The 17759-nt window shown below is 44.0% G+C and overlaps 1 protein-coding gene across 2 annotated transcripts in view; it reads right to left on the reverse strand.

Annotated features, from left to right (window-relative positions):
• The window catches only part of LOC146171635 (organic cation transporter protein-like), a 344048-nt gene that overhangs the window by 148696 nt on the left and 177593 nt on the right, over positions 1-17759 (reverse strand). For both annotated transcript variants that reach the window (XM_084586399.1, XM_084586400.1), the window contains exon 5: positions 15650-15804. In XM_084586399.1, the coding sequence (XP_084442525.1) occupies positions 15650-15804 (155 nt within the window). The remainder of the gene's footprint in view (positions 1-15649; positions 15805-17759) is intronic.

Below are 17759 nucleotides of genomic sequence, written 5' to 3' on the forward strand. Positions count from 1 at the left end.
TGCTAGTTTCCACCGCCGGTTTATTCACCCGACCACTGGTATCTCTAAACCCCAGAGCTTCAGGAACAGTGATTGCGCCTGCATCAACTTCCGAATGGATACCATTATATTCGAGTATAATATGGTCAATTGTTTCACTGGAGTTACCACATACAGCACATGCGTCATCTCCATTGTTAGATTTCTTTTTGTAGCTGCGTGTTCTAAGGCACCCTGATCTAGCTTCAAAAAGTAGGGCACAGCCTCTTAAGTTATCAAAGAAATCTTCCTTCCTGATCTGCATTTTCCGCTTTCGGTTTAATTCCACACTCTGTTTCTTTTCCATCGAATTTATCCAATTTTTACCTTCTGTGTTTTTCACCTGTTGCTTAATGCTCTTTATTTCTTCATCCTTGTGACTAGCATACTTACTAGTTAGTTTCCTAGTTCTTTTCCTCCATTGTGAGTCAACGCTTTTTAAGTACAGGTATTTAAATACTTTAGCTGCCCATCTGTTACTGTCCAATTTCCTCAGGCGTTCCTCATATAATATTTTACTCTGAGGTTCCCGTACTTCGAAAGATGCCCAGCCCATATCTCCCCGTACCGCCTCATTTGTAGTTTTGTCGTGGGCATCCAGTGATAATCGTCCAACGGATCTCTGAATTATTTCTAATGTCGACTGTACCTCAGATTTTAGGCACAAAACCGCATTTCCGAAAGTAATTCCGGGCACCATAATTCCTTTCCAAATACCCCTCAAAACCTCATACCTATTGTATCCCCACAATTTGTTATGCTTCATTATTCAAGCATTCCCTCACCCTTTGGCCTTAAGTGATTGCTCATGCTTTCCATTGTAGGCCAATCCTTCGTTTACCCATACCCAGAGATATTTATATTCTGCTACTCTGGGTATTTCATGCCCTTGTATTTTAAGACCCTGAACAGTTGAGCCGTTGAAAATCATCACACCCGTCATAACTGCGCTAAAACGGAAGCCTAGAGCGTCCACTTCGTTTCCGCAATACTTAACTAGAGTTTGCAATTCTTCCAGACTCTCAGCTAGCAGCGCAATATCGTCTACATACATCAAACCGGGGAGGCGCTGCTCTACCGCCTTTCCACCTAATCTATATGACAGGTTAAAACCTAGGTTACTGTCTTGTATCCTCCGTTCCAGGTTTATCATATAAAGCATGAACAGCAGCGGTGATACAGGACAGCCTTGTCTTAATCCTTTGCATACTTTGACATCTTCCGTACTTCTTATCCCTTCCCACGTCGTTTCTACTTTGTTACCGCGGTATATTTCCTGTAGTAATTCTATTATCTGATAACCGATACCTTCTTCTTTTAATATGTTCCACAGAAGTTTCCTGCTTACATTATGGTACGAACTGTTTATGTCCAGGAAGGCCAAATACAAAGGTCTATTTTCCACTCTAGATATTTCGATGGATTGGGTAAGCACGAACAGGCTATCATCTAAGCGCCTACCATTTCTAAAGCCGTTCTGAAGTTCTCCGAGTATCTTGTTACTTTCTACCCATGCTTGCACGTTTAATTGCACCGCCTGCATGGCCAACCTGTACCTGACAGATGTTATGGTAATCGGCGTGTAGGATTTTATGTGCATCCTTTCTCCTTTCCCTTTATAAATCAAATTCATTTTACTCTGCCGCCAGCTGTCCGGAATTTGCTTATTTGTTATGACTGTTTCTTGAGCTTTTAACAACGTTTCCTTACTTTTTGGACTAAGTTCATTAATCAGCTTGATAGGAATTGCATCTATTCCTGTAGATGTGTTTTTAGGAATATTTTTTTCTGCCTTTTTCCAGTTTAGATTGGTGAGTTCTAAGCTGCTTTGTATTCTGCTAACTTGTGTTGCTTCCTGATTTGCGGAGATTACCCTATCGTCGCTCTTAAATGACTCGGCTATAACTGATGTAATGTAGTTCACTGCGTTGTCTCCCTTTAAACAATTTCCCTCATTATCTTGAATCCGATCCTGCTTTCTTCGATTCTTCTTCCCTAGCCAGCTTATATGGTTCCAGAATTTTCTTGTCCCGCCTCTAGAGGCACAGTGTATGTCAGCCATCCAGCGCTCGGTGGACTGCCTTATTTTACTTTGGACGAGGGCCTGCACCTCAAGTTTCTTTTGTCGATATGATTCCCATTTTTGGTCGATTTCCTCCAGAGATACCTGTACTTTCTTTGCCACTCGGTGTTCCCTTGAAGCAGCCTGTCGTTGTTCAATAGCTTCCCTGATTTCCTTATTCAACCAGCTCCGTGGCTTCCTCTTTCCATTCCAGCGGTTTGCTACTTTAACCTCCTTAATTTTTCTCCTTATGAGTAGTTCCACCTGTTCGTAATCCCAGTCTTCCATGGAGCTTTTCTCTATTGCTTCCTCTGTGTCTGCTGCTATCTGCGCTATTTGATCGTCGTTTAATTTTGCGTTTACGTTTTGTCTAAGTTCTATTTCTCTTTTCATCAAGGGCCCCATCTGCAGACTAATACTTTTATGATCACTTCCCAGACTACACTCCCCTTCTTCGTCTATTTCCATTTTTGTGACCTTGCTATAAATTTCCTGCGACATTAGACAGTAGTCAATGGTCGTCTGCTTGTCGCGGAATTCCCATGTGATTTGGCCTTCACATTTTGTTTCTCTATTTACTACAACTAGATCGTGTCGCTCACAGAAATCTGGTATTAGCTTCCCTTTACAATCCGTGTATCCATCCAGATCGTCGATGTGGCCGTTCATGCCCCCCAGTAGAATAATATTGGCCCCGTTTCCAAACTGGCTTATATGGTTACTGAGAAATTCAACAAGATCATTGTTTTCTTGCCTGCATTGATGTCCTGTTCCTAAATAAACTACCCCTAGTCATGTCCTTATGCCGGCAATTGTTCCTGAAACCAAGATATGTTCTTTACAAGGTGATTTAATTCTTTGCCAGTTTGTTCCCTGGTGTATCAACATACCTACCCCTCCACCCTTTTTTTCCGTTCTCGTTCTGTTGCACCCTTCCCAGACGTAACCTTCTATAAACGGCGGGTCTTCTAGGTCTCTGAGATGTGTCCCGCAAAGAGCGTACACACCTATTTTGTCATCCTTCAACTGCTGTTCTATCTCTAGCCATTTCGCTCTTTTTCTACCTCCTTGCATGTTGAACGGGTGCCGCCGCCTCTCGGCACATCGCTCAATCGCTGAAATGCGCCGGCTGGGGCCGGCGCATTGCCAGCGCATTGGAGCGTGCTGTTTGTCGTTGGTTTGCGTGGAAATTGGAAATCCTAAGGTTTTGATGACGTTGTGCGTTAATATATCCTCAAGAGAACAGAAGGTTGAGCTAGTTGTGTGAATATGTCCAGTGAAATGAAGTCTGGTCAAACAAGGCTGGCGAAACGTGGTGCGTTGTTGGCTCCACTCGCAGCTACGCAAACTCGTCGGACGCTTTTAAGACGATTTATTTCTACATGTTTTCACAGACGCATGAGTGGCGGGTGACCTAAGCATGGTTCTTTGAAAGGCAAAGGCACGAATCTGCGTATTTGGTTACTGTGTGGTCATGGAAAGTGCCGAATGTTTAAAATTCCGCTTGCTACCATATGCTCTCTGCCTTCTATTCCCCAGGAGTGATGGCACGAGAGTCTCGGAGTCGAAGCCGCACTCTTCAACTGTAGTCACTTTATTGACAATTGGATATCGAAGTAACCCAACAGCGTAAGTTACAACACTAGCATTTCCCCGCCTGTGTACAAGAAAACCCCAGCACGGAAAAAGAAACGGCAGCTACACCATCGTCGTTCGGGCTGCGTTACGATCCTCAGTGATGAGCAGAGACAATGTTTGTGCAGCTGCTTTCGCTGACATAGTCAAAGATAATTTACTTTTTTCTCTTAACAGAAAGAGCAGATAGGAGACATGAACAATTCTTATTACCATGATCTTGTCATTTTTCTTCTTTTCGTTTGTCAACCAATGAAAATGCGCTGAGAGCTCTGCGTTGATACTCTTAGAATTTGTTAAAATTTGTTTGTGGCATGTCCATTTCGCCTCATAAAATCACTCATTTCAACGCTCAATCAATACCACATGGTTAAAAAATCAGCTATCGGCTTCATATAAAATTCGAACAAGAAAAAAAATACAATTTAATTTATGGAAACGGGCATAAACGTAGATTTTTTTTTATTTCGAAGGATGAGTAGGAATTTTTTTTTCGCATTCACGTTGCACCTGACACGCCTTTACGTATTTTCTCAGCAGCGCCCATTTCCTGGCTCACCTAAGTACATGGGTTTCTCATCGGCATTTTAGTAAGACAAGACTGTTTTACCTCTCTCAGAAATTGCGTCTATGGCCAATGTAAAAAGATTTAGCAGCAGTCCGACAAGCTGCTGTGACAAAGTTGTAAAAGGAATGGCTTTCAGTTATCCGGATTCCTTTACGTGCAAATAGAAAACAACATACATGGTCGTGTCCCCTCAAAATCATCAAGTATCGAGGTGAGCTAGGTTGGAAGCTAGGTATCGGCCCCGAAAGTTCGTGGTACGCTGAGAAAGTAGAACACCTTAGCGAACGAGCCATCAGAGGGATTAATTTAACAATAGAGCGCTTTCTTTGTTGTTGGTGGCTTATTTCACAACACATCACACTCTGTGTTTTTTTTTCGATTGTATTCAACAGTTTGACAGTATTGGACTATTGCCTTCAGATGTTCAAGGCAGCTACGGTCAATTGCATTGAACTTCCTGCGCTGAGAGAACGCCTAAATAAGAAAAAGAAAAAAATACTACCAAGATTTCTCTATCATAACAGGCGTCCGAAAAAATAGGCCACTGATAGCAGGGAAGTTTTTTCTTTTCACAACCTTTTCTTTTCTTTCTTCACAGAAAGGTATGTATAGTATAATATTTTCTAAGTCAATTATATGTAGCAGCTCCGACGTGTTCAAAAAGAGCATTGTCGTATATGTAAAAATGATGCTGAGATGGTATTACTCATTTGGCTTATATTATGATTAAGTTTGATAGTCTCAAGGCCGGGTTCCGTGAGCTATTGTAGCGTAATTGTGCAGGAAGTGCTGGAAGTATATGTGTGTTTGCTATTCCAACCATAAATAGGATCATACTTTTGTCTTGCTTATTTATTTTTCTTCTTTTACAGCTCTCGTTGCAAGGTTGAAACTGGAATGTCATTTGCTATTATTCTACTCTGAATTGTTTGAGCCTAGCTATTACCAAAAAGGACAGGTGCGTCATCTTTTTCATTTTACATGAACGTCGACCATTACAACTACCACTACTACGGCGCCACGGCTACAGGGCTCGCGGTATTTGATCTTCAGGCAGGTTTCGACTAGACCTAATATAAGATGGACGTGCAGGGCAGGTGCAATTCCTGTCTTCGAATTCGTCTTAACAAGTGCCTAACGAAGGTGTTCCTAGCGCATGGTGAAATCACGCGCGCGGCATTTTCGAGTATATAACAGAAATACCATGCGCAGGGCGGTAAAAAAAAACAAAAACAAAACACGCATGCCCTGCCGAGGACGGCCCTTTTCTTTTTCGAGATTTCCCGGTCAAAAAATGCTCCTTGCGATTACTCAAAGCAGCTCAAAGCTCTAAAAGCCACACCGCAAAACGACGGGTAGGGACATGCTCAAAAACGCCTCGCAGAACGGAAACGACTGCGCCGCTCAGCTGCCTCGGCACTCCGCTGTTTCGGCACTCCGCCGCGGGCGGCGCTGTTCCGCCGAGGCGACGGTGGCGCCATACATCGGGCGCCCGGTCCCTATAGCTGCGGCAACAAAAATGTGAGTGATGATTATACGAATTTACTATGTGCACTCGATGTGAGCTTAGAGATATTGTTCTTGAACGATACCTTTAATTGTGATCATTCGAACAACTGGATTCCAAGGGAAGGAAAGCGTAGCAGGGGGCGGCAGAAAGTTAGGTGGGCGGATGAGGTTATAAAGTTCGCAGGGGTCAAGTGGATGCAGCTAGCACAGAACCGGGTTAAGTGGAGAAATATGGGAGAGGCCTTCGCCCTGCAGTGGGCATAGTCAGGCTGATGATGATGATGATGATGATGATTCGAACCGCGCATCTGCAGAGCTACGCGATCATCAAAATCATAGCCTTATCGATCTATACCTGCATATTGCGCAACTTAATTCTATGCAGCTAATAAAATGGTACATTTTTAGCTAGCATTTAATCCAAGTGGCGTTTCGTCGGCACTTACCTCGATCATGCACAGAACCTTCATGATGGGGTCGTCATTGAATTCACCAGCTGGCATGCATATATATATCCATTTTACTCTCGGGATCTTAATTTATTTCATTTTATACATATGTATATGGTCCTATACCTAATACCCCTTGTCCGTTCTTATGCTCTGCTCATCATATTTTCTTCTAGCTGCAGCTCAGGTGTTTCATGCAGTCTTCAATACCATATCCTGGGGCGAGAAAAATGGTTTGCTTCCGCTTAATTAACAATATCAATTAAACCGTTAAGAAAAAGAAATAAAGAAAATAAGCTAATTATAACAGTAATGTTTACCATGTCTCTCACAGCAGCATTCATAAAAGCTGCATTTTTATTATGTCTGCTGTCATTCGATCATACCGTTCTAATTTAAACAATTCAATTTTTTTTAACTCGACAAAAATCTTGACCAGCTAGTTAAGCTCGTGGGCTATTCTGGGCCTAACTGGCTCTAGCTGGAACCAACTGACGATTTTTCCATAAACTATACCCTAAATGGTGAAGATTTCTGCTTGATATTATAGGTAAAAAAAAATCTCAGAACTGAAAGCATAGCCCCATGCCCTTCATAAATTTAGCAGAACATAGAGTACCTGTAGCTTTCACACCATGCATAAACTTTTCTATGCAAGTAAAAGCAATCGATGCATTCATTTTCTCGAAGAAGGCATGATATGCAGGGAAGACTTCGAAGTCATTGAAAATTCAAGTTTATTTATTATATACATTATTTACATTGAAATGCACACAATTTCACTACAAAGACGAACAAAAAATTGAATCCATGTGTAGGAATTAAAAGACAAACAGAGATGAACTATGCATTTAATTAAAGATACATGAGAAACATACTCGAATTTTCAGATATATAGTCTGCACTGTCTGTAAAAACCAGCTAAAGGAAGGATAATTCGCACATGGCATACAGTGCGTGTGATTCAGGTGTATCAGTTCAGTTCAGTCGTTCAGTCGTGTCCGACTCTTCGTGACCCTATGGACCATGTCACGCCACGCTTTCCGGTCTCTCACTATCTTCCTAACATCACATAACTTCATCTGCAGTGCCTCGAGGATGCCATCTAACCATCGCGTTCGCTGCCTACCCCTTTCCGGCGACCCTCAACCTTTCCCAACATCAAATCTTTTTCCAGCGACTCCTCCCTTCTCATCAGATGACCAAAGTAGCTGAGCTTTAACTTTAGAATTTGACCCTCCAATGAGCAGTCAGGGTTTATGGTCGACAATATCGACTGATTTGATCTTCTGGCAGTCCAAGGAACTCTCAAGAGTCTTCGCCAACACCACAATTCAAACGCGTCAATTCTTCGGCGGTCAGCCTTTTTCACAGTCCAACTCTCGCATCCATACATCACAACTGGAAAGACCATAGCACGAGTTATACGGATCTTGGTTGGCAGACTAATGTCTCTGCTCTTTACTAGGCGGTCAAGGCTAACCATGGCTCTCTTTCCCAGAAGCAGGCGTCTCCTAATTTTATGGCTGCAGTCTCCTTCCGAGGTAATCTTGGAGCCCAAGAAGAGAAAATCTGTCACAGCTTCCACTTCTTGTACATTGATGCTACAGGACTTGATAGGGCAAGACGCCATGATCTTTGTCTTTTTATTGTTCAGCTTAAGCCCGAACTTCTCACTCTCTTCTTGTACGCGCATCAGAAGTCTCTTGAGTTCCACTTCACTTTCTGCCATTAAAGTGGTATCATCCGCATATCTAAGGTTGTTGATACGTTTTCCAGCAATCTTCACTCCAGCTGAAGACTCGTCCAGACCGGCCTTCCTCATGATGCACTCTGCATATAGGTTAAATAGGCAGGGCGACAGTATGCAGCCTTGCCTCACTCCTTTCTCAATCGGAAACCAATCAGGAAGACCATGCCCAGTTCTGACTGTGGCCTCTTGTCCTTCATACAGGTTCCTGAGGAGACAGATGAGGTGAATTGGAACACCCATCTCTTGGAGAGCTTGCCACCATCTGCTGTGATCTACGCAGTCAAACGCTTTCGCATAATCAATAAAGCAGAAGTAGATGGGTTTCTGGAACTCTCTTGCTTTTTCCATGATCCAGCGAAGGTTGGCAATTTGGTCTCTAGTTCCTCTGCCCTTGCGAAACCAATTTTGCACGTCCGGAAGCTCCCGATCCACATACTGCTGCAGCCTTCCTTGGAGGATTTTCAACATCACCTTGCTAGCATGCGAAATAAGCGCGATCGTGCGGTAGTTGGAACAATCTTTGGCACTGCCTTTCTTTGGAATGGGGATGTAAACTGACCTCCTCCAATCCTGTGGCCACTGCAGGGTTGTCCAAATCTTCTGACATAATGTATGCAGAATGTTAACAGCGTCATGGTTGAGGTTTTGAAGCAACTCCGCTGGAATGCCATCAATTCCGCTAGCTTTGTTCTTAGCAAGGCTGGCTAAGGCCCATTCAACTTCACTCTTCAGGATGCCCGGCTCGAGATCAGTAATCACAACCGTCTTATGTTGGGTTTGCACATTCGGGTCCTTCTTGTACAGTTCTTATGTGTATTCCTGCCACCTCTTCTTTATCTCTGAGGCTTCAGTGAGGTCCTTGCCTCGTTTGTCCTTTATCACGCCCAGCTTAGCACAGAAGCTTCCTTTGATATCTTTGATTGTCTTATACAGAGCTCTTGTGTTCCTTAATTGGCTGTTGTCCTCAACTGCTTGGCACTGTATGTTCAGGAAGGCATTCTTATCTCTCCTTGCTATTTTCTGAAAATCCGCATTGCGAGCCTTGTATCTTTTTCTTTCCCCCATAACTTTTGCCATCCTCCTTTCCTCAGCTATTTGCAAAGCCTCTTCAGATAACCAGTTTGCTTTCTTGCATTTCTTTTGCTTTGGAACTATCTTAGTAGCAACTTCTTGTATTATATCACGAACATCAGTTCACATCTCTCCAGGCTCTCTGTCTTCTAGATCTAATTCTTGAAATCGATTCCTCACTTCCACAGCATATTCTAATGGAATTTGATCCAGATCATACCTGAAAGGCCTTCTAGTTTTCTGCGTTTTCCTCAATCGAAGCTTAATTTTGGCAACAAGAAGCTGATGATCGGTGTGCATAGCAATAATGGCATAACATGGTGAACACTCTTTTTTTTGGAAGTATTATGAGTACAAGTTGACCGCACTCACGCAGGGCAAAGGCCTCTGCCGTATACATCAGCTAATTAACCGTTTCTTGTGCCAGCTGCCCCTGCCTAGTCCTCACAAACTTCCTGATCTCATCCGCCCACCTTTCTGCCTCCCTCTGTGACGATTGCCTTCTCTTGAAATGCAGTCAGTTACCCTATAGCAAACATCGGCTAGCTTGCCTGAATATGAAATGCCCTGCCATGTCCATTTCTTCTTGGTTTCAACTAGAACATTAATAACTCACATTTATTCCTGACAACTCTGTCTGCTCGCTTACTGTCTCTCAGTGTTAAATCTATCGTTTTCTATATCAAAACTGTGTGCATTGTCTAAAAGTTATGTTGAAACCTTTTTTTAGCCTCCTCACTGCTGCCCAATCGGCAGTACCGAAAAGGTACAGCTGTCACATATACTATTTACTTTTTGAGGTTACTACTGGGCAGCTGCCATTCATGATCTGAGAGCTGCTACCTGCCAAATGCACTCCAAGTAAATTTTATTTTTGTAGTTATTTGACTGCCATCGAAGAGACAGGCGGTTGCTATACCTGTACTTATAAGACATATTTCCTAACCACTTCCAGGTCCTTGCCACCTATTGTAAACTCCTATTTGTTATCCTAGCCTGTTAAGTGTTACTTTCATTCTCTCCATATAAAATTTTAGCCCTATTGTTCTACCTTGCCTGTCTAAATTCGTCCCCTGAGTTACTTTGCAAGGCACCATTATCAATGAATTACAGCTTACTGAGGCATCGTCCTATATCCTTCAGTAAACAAAAACTGCTGAATTATTTGGTGATATGAGAGATAGGGCAAAACTGTGCCTTTCTAAGCCAATGATTGTAATGGTGTCATTTGTCGTGCACGTGCCTTCGTTTAGGGAGAGGCCTCAGAGATGAACATTCCTTTACAGGTGAACTTTGTACATGCAAGCCAGAACTATCTGGCACAGAACTGGCTAGCCGTCTGAAAGCACAGTAAAAAAATAATTCATTTAGGAGAGAACTTCCTCATCATGACAATGATAAGAATTGAACTGCACTTTTTCCAACCTTCCACAATTTGACTATGCATTTCTGAAGGCCCTGAGGAACTGCTGGCTCAGACACTGCAGCGCCAGAGGTTTCTGTTGAGTCTCTCAACTGTTTATGGTCATGGAATGTTGACGCGGTCGATGCCCAAGCATCAAGCTCTGTTCGTTGTACTAACGGGGACGAAACTATTCAGGGCGCGTCATGGAATCGAAGACCGATGTATATAACTGGTGTCAAACAGATAAAAGTTGGACCCGCATATATGCTGTGACATATATGCGGCCCTTAAAGAAAAAAAAAATATTTGCTCGTGTCCTACAAATTTTTGCCGCCGATGAATATATGCATAATACCGCTTTTACAACATATATATTGTAACAGCAAATTCAATTAGCTTCATTAAGCTGCCGTCAACATCATTTTTAATATTTTCTCCCCGCGCGCTTCAACAAAGAAATACCGAGTAGTACTTCCGAAATACCGCGAAATACCGATGTGTATATGCGCACGCACGCACGCACGCACGCACGCACGCACGCACGCACGCACGCACACACACACACACACACACACACACACACACACACACACACACACACACACACACACACACACACACACACACACACACACACACACACACACACACACACACACACACACACACACACACACACACACACACACACACACACACACACACACACACACACACACACACACACACACACACACACACACACACACACACACACACACACACACACACACACACACACACACACACACACATACACACACACACACACACACTCTCTCTCTCTCTCTCTCACTCCTTTCGCGCACACGCAAATAAATTTTGCGCAATCCTTGCTGCAATCGAAAAGCGAAATTATTGCTCTTATGTACAGTATTACAGCATTGCACAGTTCGCCTTAATGCTGTCGTGCTGCAGATAAATGGCAGAAGAAAAATCGAGTGCTGCTTGCATGCGTATACACATACATATATTACTGGCTATAAGCGCCAACACTGAGAAAGGAGCTTACCTTTGGGTGACGCATCGAACTTTCGTGAAGTCCGCACAGCTACTTCACGTTGTCAGCCGAGATCTCTCCAACTTTTTACAATCTTCTTTCAAGTATCAATGTCAGTAGCCTCCTTCCTCATGTATGTCGCTGAGGTAGCGTCGCAAAATGAGCTCCTGACGTTCAGGAGCGTCACTCATGGTCGCGAGGAAACAGTGGAATGGATAGAGAAGGTCGAGAAGCGGGCGCGCGGATCGACGGCCGAAAGGAATGAGCGGAGTGCGCTTTTTTATGGTATTTTTTGCCGACGCCATGACGCCATTGATCACGTGAAAAGCGGACGCCCCGCCCCTAGACCGAATTGGTGTGAATGTAGCATCACCCGGCCATGTGAGTGGAGAATGGGGCCCCTGGATTTCTGGACAGACCTACGACTTTTCTGCATTCGCTTACGGCTTTTGGCAGTTTGATTGCCCAGTGTTTATATACTTTAGCCAATTTAGCCAATATTGGCTTGCTATGCGTCTACTGGATTAAATTATAGACTTCTTGCCATTGATTACGCAATATTTGCGTAATTTAGCTAATTTAGTTAATGTTGGCTTGTTATGTGGCTTCTGCTGGATTGCCTATGAATCTGTCTCGTTTGAAATGTTTCTCCGGATGCCGCATGAGCTAAAAAAAGGCTTTCACCTTAATAAATTAGGTACGACTTGAGTATGGCGGCTGAGAGCTCCTCTGTGTTCTGGGGTGCTTTGTTCTGGGATTTAATGCAGCAGCCACCAATGCCTGTGCGGCTGCTCGTGCCTGGAAGGATCCAAAGCAGCACTTCCATGTGGTGCATGCCCATATTTGTAGCTATTGCAGAAGGTACCTGCGTCACTTGCTCCCTGTGCCGCACAGTGAGTTAAGCATGATTTACTCATGGCTTGAACCTACTGATAGAGCGAAAGCTCTGAGTGTTGCAGTCATAGCCTCTTTAACACCCGCTTTTCAACCCACGTTTTTTTTTAAAATAATCTTTATTTAAATTAGGTTTTGCGAAAAAGAAGCCTTATACTTTTGAGTAGACGCCACGGAATTGTGGACACCTACACCTAACCAGGCCAAGGTCATGTTTTCATATTTTTTTCTTCTATATTGTACATTGGCTTATAAGAAAGGAAAGGCGCAGTATCGGCCTGACTTGAGAGAAGAAAGATGAGAGAGGAAGCGGAGAGAGTGAGGGCTACGAAGTAATTTGGCGACCTCTAGGACTTTCAAGTGCGCGGACATCACTCAACCCAGGGCTGCCTCTCCGTTTATGTTAGGCTTTGGGGAAAGGAAAGCACAGTACACAATTTGGTGAACACCACGAAATCGTGAACACCCACACTTAAGTCAAGGTAACTTGAAGGCCGAATTTAGTGTCACACGAAGCCTGCTCTACTTAGCGTAGTGAAGCGTTCGCTTCCATTGTAAATCGGTTTGTAAGAAAGGAAAGGCGCAGTATCTGTCAAGGTCACTTGAAGGTGAAAACCGGCGCTACGCTGAAGGATCGAAAAGCTTATGTAGTGAAGCTTTCGCTTCAAAAGGTCAAGAACGTCTCAGTTCAATCCCACGGGGTGCATCCTTTACTGTGTAATAGGCTTGTTAGATGGCAGTCATACGGCCAAATGTTTGCCGTCCAGCTACCTTGTACATAATTATGCTGTTGAAGCAACATCTTAGCAATGACTCTGTGCAGCTTGGTGGTGGTGTCATTGAGGAGGGATATGTAAAACACCCACAGCGGAAGGCTGCATACAGATGGGATATGTAACATATGTACGGGAAGGAATGCGTAGAGAGCGGCGACAGCTGAGTTATTTTATTCAGCCACTCTGTATGACCGGAGATCCTCAGGCATCGCTTAACGAGCCTGTGTAGCTGGCCGGATTCTGCTGTGAGCCTGTGATACAGAGACGAAGAGAAATGAGGGAACACATAACGACTCAACCCGGTTCAGGTTGTTATTTGTGTCGATGATCAAACAGCCGAGGTGCATCGGCGGATTAATGAAAAAATATCGCGTGCAGAATGGTATTATCCTTAAGCACGCGAATTCATTTGCGAAACAAACTTGAACAGATCAAAGTCGTCGCAGCCCAACTGAAAACGGCTATTGTTTAGCGCTGCTGCTCCGATCTTGACGACGCTTGATGTTGACATCGGCTCACCTTGACCGTACTACAATACGGGCAAAGAGATTTGTAGATCTGCCAATCGATATCGGCCCAGGAAGATATCAGTGATTTTCCCCTCAAAATACAAGTAGAAATGGCTTCGCGCAACATTCACCTCCAAAATGACGTTGCAGCAAGGCCTAGCTATCACGCGCCAAGTGTTCAACACGGAAATGCGGTGGCGTTTTCGCTTGCGTGTTGTTATTTTTTGCGGTTGCAGAGAACAGAGTGTAGGCAGGAGACAAGTAATGGCGCCTCGTCTGATGATAATTAAATGTGCCCCGTATAAATTTCATTCACAGCAGGTTTTATGCTGCGCATTTGATTTCGATCACGCCTGCTATGGTAAAGTATTCGTGTATCATTAGTGTCGTCCTCCTGCCCCTATAGAGAGCACACCTTAACATCATCTAATAGGAAAATCTCGAGACATTTCGAGCGTTTAGGTGCAAATAAAATTAAAAAAATGACGTTGGCCGGCAGCGGCTTCTTGATGTCTGTCAATGCACAGCTGGGCCTCTAGCGGCCACTACTGATCTGATATGAAGCTCCGGCGGGAGTTTCGTGACCTAAAGGAGCACTGAAGGACTGTGGCATCACGCACAAGTGCACGCAGACATCTTTCAATATTTATATTCCAGTAGCTTGCAAGAGAGACCCATGTTTGTCGTTCACAGACACGCCTCCAGGTGGTGATGCGTGCGGACACAGGCTATTTGAGGCCCAAGGTCGACAGCGACTTGGAGTGTTCAGTGACCGAGGGAGCCATTACCCAGCACGCCGTCATTAAGAGTCCTATGAAATGAGCAGCATGTGAAGGGCGCAATGTTTCCTCACTGCTGCTGCGCGTGCAACGTTGCGATATTTGAACGAAGTAGACGCATGAAAATATGAGCTCCACTGATATATGGACTTAGGAATACATAAGCATGAAGTGAGTACCTATGTAACTTACCTGTACTCCTCTGTGGTAAAGTGAGACGCATACACCGAAGGCGACCCACAAGCTCAATGATGCGTTTCCTTAGTTCCGTCAAGCGACCGCTTCTGGTCGCCCTACGAATGTGACCCCGTGTCACTGTTACAAGAAGAACGGATAGGAAAGCGCGGCAGCTGGACTCACCTTTTTGTCACTGTGCAATCTCACGTCGTGGCGCGCGCGATGTTTCTTTTTTTTTTTTCTTTTTTTTTTTTTTTTTTTCAGGGACGTTCCTGCTCTTTTCGGCGGTGTTGACGCTTCTGAGCGTATAACTTGCTGTGAGTTTTACCTTCCACGCCTTCGTAGATTGAGCTCACACCATGCTACTTGACGAACCCAAATTCGTAGAGAGACGTGCGGGTGGTAGCCTTTGCGATCTTACATTGTCTCCGAAATCGCAAAATGTCACGAAGATCACAGGCTTCTGGTCTTGGTTACCGGAGGCTATATATGTTTCAGATTGTAACTGGTAAACTTGTGTTACTGCAGCAAAAATTTCCTTCATTTCATACTTGCAAAGGTACTGAACTTAGTACAAGTACCCCTCAAAATACAAGTAGATATGACGCCCTCGCGCAACATTCGCCTCCAAAACGACGTTGCAGCAACCGAGTTTCTAAGAGAGCAAAAAAAAAAAATACTCATTTCAGCCTTTGATTTGAACCGCAATTAATCGTTGCAAGGGCAAAGCTATACTGGGAAGATGGCTGTATTTGAGGCTTCCACTTGGCATTTGACCCCAGGAATAGCACCGCATGGCACGGAGACCTGATTTATCGGGCTCCAAACTGTCCATTATTGGTGCTGTAGGTTCTTTCTCGTTGATCTGGTCCCGATGAGGAAGCAAACGAGTGAAAAGGTCGAGCGAATTGGCCTGACAGAAACGTACTGTGGTCATTTTTTTTAAACCCATTGCATGACAGCATGCAAAGCCAGGAACTCTCGGCATACTGGTTGTATACGCACACAATGTGTAGGTGGTGTTGAGGACTCCGCCGAGACCCAGGGAAGCTATGAATCGGCCTATGTTGAGCATCAGGAAGCTGGTTGAGAAGCAGATCACGACGCTTGCCAACACGGGCAGCGGGGTCATGAAGATGAGCGCCCTTTTCCTGCCGTACCTGCACCATGGTTGTGAGCTCCAGTGAGATCAATCACGGCCAAAAAATGGTTCGTACTGAAGAAAGTTACGGCTCCTGACATTGCCTCCAAATATTTTCATTAATTTTCGCTGTATGTCGTGTAGCTAGTGATTTCTGGGCGCCTTTTACCCTCTCTACGTCTCTCTCTCTTTCTCTCGCTCACACACACACACACACACACATATATATATCTATATAGGTTTCGCCGACTGTTGGCTTCTTTCCTTCTCTCACACACACACACACACACACACACACACACACACACACACACACACACACACACACACACACACACACACACACACACACACACACACACACACACACACACACACACACACACACACACACACACACACACACACACACACACACACACACACACACACACACACACACACACACACACACACACACACACACACACACACACACACACACACACACACACACACACACACACACACACACACACACACACACACACACACACACACACACACACACACACACACACACACACACACACACACACACACACACACACACACACACACACACACACACACACACACACACACACACACACACACACACACACACACACACACACACACACACACACACACACACACACACACACACACACGCACGCACGCACGCACGCACGCACGCACGCACGCACGCACGCACGCACGCACGCACGCACGCACGCACGCACGCACGCACGCACGCACGCACGCACACACACACACACACACACACACACACACACACACACACACACACACACACACACACACACACACACACACACACACACACACACACACACATATATATGAATATCGAATATGAATATCGACATATATATATATATATATATATATATATATATATATATATATATATATATATATATATATATATATATATATATATATATATATATATATATATATATATATATATGTCGATATGTAGAGAGAGAGAGAGAGAGAGAGAGAAAGAGTTTCGGAATAGTTCTATATCGTAGGCATGGCACGGGCGCTCGCAAGGCCCTGCTGACTAGAACTCTGATAGCTCTCGCTACCACAGTCCTGCGAAGGGCTTATACCTGGCAATTTGCTTTATTGCGAAGGCATATTATGTCTCACTGCGAGGTGATTATGTCTCATTGGCTGGTTCGAGACAGGGATTCGAACCAGCGACATATGTTCCTCCAGTTGCATTCATTCAAAGTGAGGTTTCTCCGAATACACCTTCTAGACAATATGTGAAGCATGGGAGTCTACGCGGAATGCGCAAACATACACACTGAATACAATATCAGCCAATGTAACCTAAATAATGCATGTTGAAAATCTCACTCAGAAACATTTCACTCGCAGGGCTATAATACTTCTGCATGCTCGTAAAGCAAGCAATCTAGTGTGTCTGCCGATTTATTTATTGTTTAAGGATTTGGATTTAAAAGCGACGAGAGACCTCGGCGCGGTCTGTTTGTTTGGGTTGTGCAGTAAGATGGACAATACTGTGTTATAGGGACTAATGGCAGCAATAAAAAAAAAATTCGACAATTTCTATGCCTATATTATGCAGTAATATGAAATTGCGAAATTGAAGGCCTCCAATTTAATAGGTGCATTTCCTCTTTGAAATTTGTTACTCGGCCAATGGTTAGAAAAATCGAACTTCAAAAATTAAGCTTAGGGAAGCTGGCTGAGTTCGCTTTCCAGCACTGCATATTCATAAAATGCCGTTGCTGCGCACGGTAGTGTCGCCAAAATTATGTAAACTTCTACATCATCTAATACACAAATGGCGTCTGCATTTGATTCACTGTAAAAGGAAGCGACACCAATTTACTAATGTTCAAAGCGCGAAATTCAACTCCAGAAGATTTTGGGTGCTTCCTTTCGTGTTTAGAT

Source organism: Amblyomma maculatum, unplaced genomic scaffold, assembly GCF_055883805.1.
Source record: "Amblyomma maculatum isolate TAMU_Amacu unplaced genomic scaffold, ASM5588380v1 scaffold_19, whole genome shotgun sequence".
NCBI lineage: Eukaryota > Metazoa > Arthropoda > Arachnida > Ixodida > Ixodidae > Amblyomma > Amblyomma maculatum.